At 41.7% G+C, this 7446-nt stretch overlaps 1 protein-coding gene across 3 annotated transcripts; it reads right to left on the bottom strand.

Annotated features, from left to right (window-relative positions):
- Positions 1-1096: 1096 nt before the first annotated feature.
- Positions 1097-7081, bottom strand: slitrk3a (SLIT and NTRK-like family, member 3a). 3 transcript variants are annotated; one of them, XR_013798587.1, is made up of 4 exons: positions 6647-7081; positions 6233-6307; positions 1779-5378; positions 1097-1687 (listed from the first exon to the last, which is right to left on the bottom strand). XR_013798587.1 is itself a non-coding variant. In XM_079621003.1 (3 exons), the coding sequence occupies exon 3, from the start codon at positions 5327-5329 to the stop codon at positions 2714-2716; it is 2616 nt and encodes an 871-aa protein (XP_079477129.1). In that variant the 5' UTR covers positions 5330-5378; positions 6233-6307; positions 6647-7081; the 3' UTR covers positions 1097-2713. The 3 variants fall into 3 exon arrangements, 2 of the variants coding, with proteins under 2 accessions (XP_079477129.1, XP_079477130.1); XM_079621003.1 differs by having other exon boundaries at positions 1097-5378; XM_079621004.1 differs by having other exon boundaries at positions 1097-5378; positions 6229-6307; positions 6647-6979.
- Between the last annotated feature and the right edge of the window lie 365 nt (positions 7082-7446).

Raw genomic sequence — 7446 nt, 5'->3', positions numbered from 1 at the left:
CCTCAATCCACCTCCTTGGGTTTTGATAATTTTGAGCTAATTAGGCCCTTTGAAAAGCCCAAGAACAAACCATCAAGAGGAGGAAGAAAGTAAGTGAAATTAGAATGAATCACAACAAACCCCCACAAGCAAAGACCACATCAAAAAACAAGCAAGCCAAAGACGGCAGCCATGTCGATGGTTCGCCAGGACAAAGCCACAAAACAAAACAATGACATTGATGTAGGATATCGCTCGATACTACAAATGAGCTACGATGTGTTGACATAAGTCAACTATAGATTACATAAACCCTAACCGACCAAATTATAATTTGCCCTGGTATAAATCTAACAAGCAAAGACTGACCTCAGGGGAATGTATTAGAAGACTAGGGGGAAAACTACAAATAAACACATTTGCAAGTAGAGGAACAGTTAAAAGCAATGAAGGTCAATGACATGGCATAAAACAAATCTATAGCACTACCTTTTTCAGCAATAGATGGCAAGGACAATGTAGCAAAAAGCTAATTTGATCTGGGTAGTACATGTAACTACGGTCGTAACATGGTTAAAAACACAATAAAAAAAATACAATAACAACTATTTGTTGCTAAGACAAAAATGTCAGTTCTAATTACATATTTCACCCAGGTCAACTCTAAAGAACATCGTTCATTCAAAAAAGAACTCTGTTGACACCACCGTCATCCATCATTAACTTCTCTACCCTTTAGCAAAAAATAAAGATCATTACATTGAAATATAGAGACAAGGACAACCTAGATGTAATCCACAGCAAGGTGACATTGTCCCCATGACCATTACTGTCCCCTGAGCAGTTCTTCATCGCAGTGAAGAACACAGCTGAACACATCTTTAGTTAACACTACACAATCTATAAGTGACACATTCACTTACAACAGTTACACCTCACATTCTACAGAAGAATAATGCACAGTGCTAAAAATAATGCAGAGAAGAAACAAACCCAGTAAAGACGCTGAAAAATGGCATTTGCATGCACTTTAGGGCACCAAACTACTGTAACAACCATTTATGAATATTTCTGACAGAAAATGTACTCTGTTTGAACATATTATTGATGTGAAACAGATTACCACAAAAAGGGAGTGCTGTTAAATATGGACCAAGCAAAATTTATTGAAATATTGACAAAACAGTCTGGGTAAAAGATGAATGTAGGGACAAAATATAAATAAAATTCTTAGTGGGTATTGAACAGAAGAAACAGAAGCTACACTTGTCAACTGAATAATAAGAACAAATAAAGAAATACTGTTCTGCATCCTTGACAGCCTCGGGAAAAATAATCATCCTTAAATGAACTGTCTTTCAATGTGTGTATTAAATGGTTATGGATAGAACTTCAATGTAACTGGCACTGGCAAACAGACATCAAATATTTGGTTTTAAAAAATAGCAATTTTGCTGTCGAATGGGGAGTAGAAAATCAGTTTTTGTCGAATAGATCACTTTCTAGTTCGTAAGCATGTCACTTGAGTGATGCATCAACAGAATATTTAAAATACCCCCAACACAAACAAGCAGAATGTATAATTAAATGTCATATGTTTCACGAAGTTGTATATCATACCTGAAAAAATAAGTGGCGTTCCTCAAATAATCAAACATCAATTTTGTCCATCCACAGACATGATGCGAGCGTGTCTCTCTATCTCACTCTTGTGGACACATGTAAAAGTGACATTGCATGAAATATTCATCTCAAATGTTGTGTTATTTAGTAAGCAGTGGACAGGTATAAAAACATACCTTACAGAAAGGCTCAAATCTAATCCAAGGTCTCCTTCTCTTGTCCAAACCCATCGATGACACATGCATACAGGCAGGACCATCAGACTGTCTCAACCTGACTCTTCTAGCAGCAATGAGACCTTGATAGGTTAATGTGCATTTTATAATTTGTCATTTGAAGCGCCATACCAATACGTCAAGTCTATTTCTCACAAACAGTATGCATTGGTACCCTTTTTATTTAAGACTTTGTATTTTTATTAAGAAGGCTATACCAGACGCATAATCACTATACATTGATTTAACATTACCTTTACAATTAAATCTTTCACTGAAATTACAGAATAAATATATGCACATTTTTAACTTTGTCAAATCTTTGTGAGAGAGAGAAAACATTAAAAGTGCTTCCTAAAAAGCTGTTAGTGATAGTATCCAGAAGCATTTTTCTTAAGAAAGTGCGTTAAACTCCATAAAATCTTGAAGTGTCATTATATATTCACAAATATTGATCCTCTGGTGCGTCCTTGAGATAGAACTCTGTCTTTTGCTGTATAGAAAATTAAATAGACCACTCAACGGGTAATACGTCGCTGTATCTCTATAGCAGGTGAAGTTTGTTGATCAATGACCTCCATCTGCAGTCGAATGCATGCAGCAAACTGCAAATATTCTACAAACTGTGCCAGGCGCTCCGGAGGTTCAACAACAGATCTGTTCCGTACAAAAATAATGGGTGGTAACATTGCTGGCTACTCTGAAAAAAAGGCACTTCATTGAAAAATCTGAGTATGGCCTTTCCTCCAAAAGCGACTTGGGGGAAATGTGTGTGTGAGTGTGTATGTGTACGTGTGTGAAACATATAATTTTGCCATGCTTCTTTTTTTATACGTATTCTTTTTGGGCGAGGAGGGGTTGTGAAAGTGAGTTTACTCTTTTATTTTTCTATTCAATTAGAATCTATACGATTTCTCTAAGACTTCGAGGTAATCCGGCTTGGTTTGGAATTTCGCCCTTAACTCGAGGTATTCACTTTGGGTTTGCTCGGGGAATCCTTTCCCTGCAGTGAAAAGTAATGTTTCTTTTAATCTGGCGTCTTGCTGTAAATCAGGGTATTGCATTCCGGGGGGATGTGCATGTGCAACATGCATGTCCTTTAATTTGGGAACGGTGCCGTACAGGCAGTCTACAAAACCAACCGTAGGGGTCGGCCTCTGGCTGTCAATCACGGTAGGGCAAAGCACTCCGTTCTCGTGAAAGCCAGTCATGTCACCGGACTGATTGATGGTGACAATGGTGTTGAGCTGGGAATTGGACACCGCCATCGTCCATTCCTTCTCTTTCTCCAGAAGAGTTCGATAATTACTGTTATTTTCCTTGGTTTCTGCAAACTGCTCGCCCTCAATCTCTCCTTCCCGTGGTTTGTAAATGGGATTGTTACACATTTGAGTAACGGGATGTGGTATGTAGTCGTAGACGTGACGGGGTGGCTTCTCAGGCGAGGCAGACTGTCTTTCTTCAAAGATCTTGCACTGCATTTGAATGCCAGTTAGGTCCACCTCCTGTCGCTTCCTGAAGGGAAGTTTCTTTCGCCTCCGTAAGACGAATGCGAAGAGACCAGCGGCCACAAACACAGAGGAGATGAAGAGAATCAGCAGGCTGAGAATCAGCACAGAAAGCGGGACAGCTCCCGTTGCCGGCGCTTGTCCCAATTCAGAGCCGCTGGTGGCCGTCATGTCATTGGGGAGAACTGGAGAAGAAGCGGTGAATTTCAACTCAGGGCAGATAACCTCAGCCTCCAGGGTGCGCAGATCCTTGCCAAGGGCGAAGTCTGGGGTCTTGCAGGTCACTTCTCCAACGACAATGACGGAGCTGAGCTTCTCAATCCATTGCTTGAGTGGGATGATGTCACAAGAGCAGTCCCAAGGATTCTGGTGAAGGTCGATTTGAACAATGGAGTGGAGATGCTCCAGTACTCCGTTCACAGGAAGGTACAGAAAGTAGTTGTTGCGCAGGTTGAGTCTAGCCAGGGAAGTGCCGGCAAAAGCATCCACAGGCAGGGTGCGCAGCAAGTTGTCATTGAGAAAAACCAACTGCAGGTTTGGCATAAGGCTGAAGGCAGCCGGTTGGATCTCTCGAATGACATTGTACTCAAAATACAGGTAACTAAGTGCCTGCAGACCACGGAACATGCCTGGAGTGAGCCTTTCAATGTCGTTGCCATTCAAATATAAACTTTTTAAATTAGGTAGGTTCATAAATGCACCCTCTTGAACATATGATATCCGATTGTTACCCAAGTGCAATAAATCCAAGCTAGAGAAGTTCCAAAAGTCGGACCTGTAAATCTTCTGAATCAAATTCCCACTTAAATAGAGTTTCTTGGCGTTAAGTGGTCGTGGCAGCAGCTCAGAAATGTTGTGGAAGCTTTTCTCTTTACAATTGACGGTGAGGCCCAAGTCATTGATGTGTAAATTGCACGTGCACCCTGTCGGGCAAATTATTGGTATAGGGGGTCTGGTCTGGTAGGCAGCGATTGGAGGCTGATTCAACCCTGGGTAAATGCTACGAGGAGTGGGTGGTGTTTTTGTGGGTCTGGGCCGTTTAGTCGGCTTTACGTGTCTCTCTCTGTACTCTACTGAGGAGGCTGTGTTATGAAAGGATGACAACATAGACGAAGGCTTGGTGGGCCAGACATTGTCGTTATTAAATGGTAATCTAGGAATGCCATGTTTGGCCTCCAGCTCGGCTTCGGAGAGTAAAGGACAAAGTTCACTTCTCTTGATCTCACGAAGGTCCTTACCATGTAAATGAAATGGGTATTCACAAGTAATGTCACCCACCAAAGCTGTATAGGGTATTCGCTCCAGCCAGGTTTTGAGCTGCACAATGTCACACACACAGTTCCATGGATTTTCCTCAAGCTGAATCTCCATCAAGCTGCGACCGATGTATTCCAAAGTCCCTTTATAGGGTAGAATTTTTAAGCGGTTGCCACGTAAGTCAAGGTGCGTGAGCGATACGGACCTGAATAATAAATTGGGTAGCACAGGTATCAAATTGTCATTCAAAATAAGTACTCTGAGTTTGTGCAGGTTCCGAAACGCCCCGCTCTCTATTCTCTTGATGACGTTGTAATCCGCCTGAAGATACTCAAGGCTCTCCAGCCCCATAAAAGTGTCATTCCTGAACACCTCCAGTTTGTTTTCATGCAAAAATAGCTTTTTCAAGATGCTCAGGCCATTGAACGCACCCACATGTATGTCCTGCAGCGCATTATTCCCCAGATTGAGTGACACAGCATTGTTGAGATGCAAAAAGCTGTTAAAATACAGCTTGCGCATGGAGTTCCTTTGCAGATTGAGTATAAAGGGTCTCGTCCATGTCTGGGAGATCTGGCTGACATTTGTAAATCCTTTGCTGTCGCAGTGGACGTGGAAAATACCCTCCCTGACTTCACAGTAGCAAGGGTCAAAGCAAGGCTCATCTATTTCTTCCGACTCGTCCAACAGAGGGATCGGCGTAGTCCATCCTAAAGCTATTGTGCTTAGCAGGGTAAACCACAGCATCCTTCCGCCGAGTCCTGATGAAGTTAAGGCTGAGAGCCACTTCACAGCACTGCAATAAAACAGAAAAAAAAGAGAAGCGTGTGAGATGAGAAGGCTCAGACAGCGAGTGACAGTAGCAATGCTTTGAGCGTTCTGCACAATAAAAAACCTCCTCCTTCCACATCATTGCATGTTTACGATAAAGATCATGCATTATCATGGGTTGGACTGGGCATCTCTCATTCGATGATAGCTTACACTACACCCAAAAGCAGGACTCAAGGTTATAATCACCACTAATGTTTTCAAGCATTGCATGAAAGAAAGCACATTTAACCTGTTCAATGCACTTCAACGTTAAAAACAGTCTGTTTCAAGTCTCACTACAGCTGTCACACACATACAAACAGTGCCGAACAGGAAACATTTGGCAAAATATTACTTTTGTTACTTCTGAATAATCAGCCTTTTCCATGTTCATGCAAAGCTCAAGTGCATTAGATCAATAAAAAAATGAAATAAAAATCAACCACTGCATCAACTTAACATAAAAAAAAACAATGACAGGTGCATCCTAAGACTGTCGCCAAAACACCAATTAGACCTTCAATGCATAACGGAGGTTATTTGCTTTCCACAGTCTGAACGCACTTAATTAGCGCAGATGTTATCAGAAGATCAGTGAAGAAACTCAGAGCCAAATGCTGCTGAGAGTGCCACACTCTGCGGATCTCTTGGCTCTCGAAAGGAATAAAACAACAACCAAAAGCTCTCGAAAGATCCTTGTTTTCCATCCAGAAAAGACTGCAATTTTCCATGAATAGCGCACTTTGTATTTTCTTCCCACCCTTCTCTGGTGTCCTGGCTTTAGCAATCAATTCTAATGTCCTTCCATTCCCAAGTGATAACATAGCGGATACCTACTCGGTTTCAGCGGTGTCCAACTTTACATCTCCAGGGTTTGGAGACGGGTGGTCCCAGGTTGCCTTTGATGGGTGGCTAAAAAAAGATAAAAAAGAAGGGGAAAAAAATCATGCATTGGAATGAAACAGTTGAAAATCTCCATATTTTACGCATAAATAAATAAATTCCAATGTTCAACTAAATTTAGATTTTTTTTTATAAGTATTTAGGTTTTTTTATTTTTATTTTGTTTTACTATTATTCGTTTGCTAAAGTGCCATTTGAAGCTGGATGATTTGTAAAGCAGTCTGCGCAGTTACATCAGAAACAAGTCAATGCATCATTTTATTAAATACAGAGATTATTGCTGTGGATCACCCAGGTCATTCTCTCGTCTCCAAAAGTATGTGAACATCTGAAACGCTCAAAAATCACCTTTTTTAACGGAGAATCCGACAACGGCGAGTTTAAAGATTTCCTGTGCTTTTCCTCTATCTCTCTCGCTCTCTCTCTAAGACCAAGAAGAGAGAAGATGAAGACGTGATTTGAATGAAATCTCCTTTTTTTGGTTCTTTTTTGTGATGCCGGTTCGTTCAGTTCTGGAGCTCAGTTCCGTTTGAAGCGGCTCGGTTCGATTTGTCCCACTGCTGCGCTGCTCGCGTCTCTCATCGTGTCGGTGAAAAGCTTCGGATCGTCACGGAAATGAGCTTTAAGAAAAGCGAACAGGGAGGGAGAGGGCAGAGATTGGAGAGACGGCGTTGGCGGAGAGGGTTGGGATGGAGGAGGCACGAGCTGTTGAGCGCGCTGAGTGCCGCACCGGGAGCGCGCGCGCATCAGTGTGTTCTCTCTCTCTCTCTCTCTCTCTCTCTCGCTCTCACTCTTTTTCTTCGTCAGCGATGTAACATTATGTTTAAGGGCGATCTCATCTCCGATTCGTGTTCTGAGATAAAAGCCACAGCTTATTTAGCACCGTGCTTCATCGGTGAACTCTTCTGAGGCTTTGAGCGTACATTCTGTTCCGTTTTGCACAATTTCTCATATTTCTTTCCTTGGAAAATGTTACTTCATTCGTTGGAATAAGTGTCCAGGTTTCCTATTTAACAGAGAAAAATTACGAAAGAAAACTAAGCAATAGCCTAAGTATTTTTTCCCCTCTTCATACATTTAGTTTGGCTTCATCTGCAGTGAAGGCAGCTGAGGTAAATTCTTCCATAGCGTCCTGCTGTGTGAAGCTC

Source organism: Phoxinus phoxinus, assembly GCF_949152265.1.
Source record: "Phoxinus phoxinus genome assembly, chromosome: 8".
Taxonomy (NCBI): Eukaryota; Metazoa; Chordata; class Actinopteri; order Cypriniformes; family Leuciscidae; genus Phoxinus; species Phoxinus phoxinus.
The sequence above is the reverse complement of the archived record's forward strand: the minus strand, read 5'-3'. Positions and strand labels throughout refer to the sequence as shown.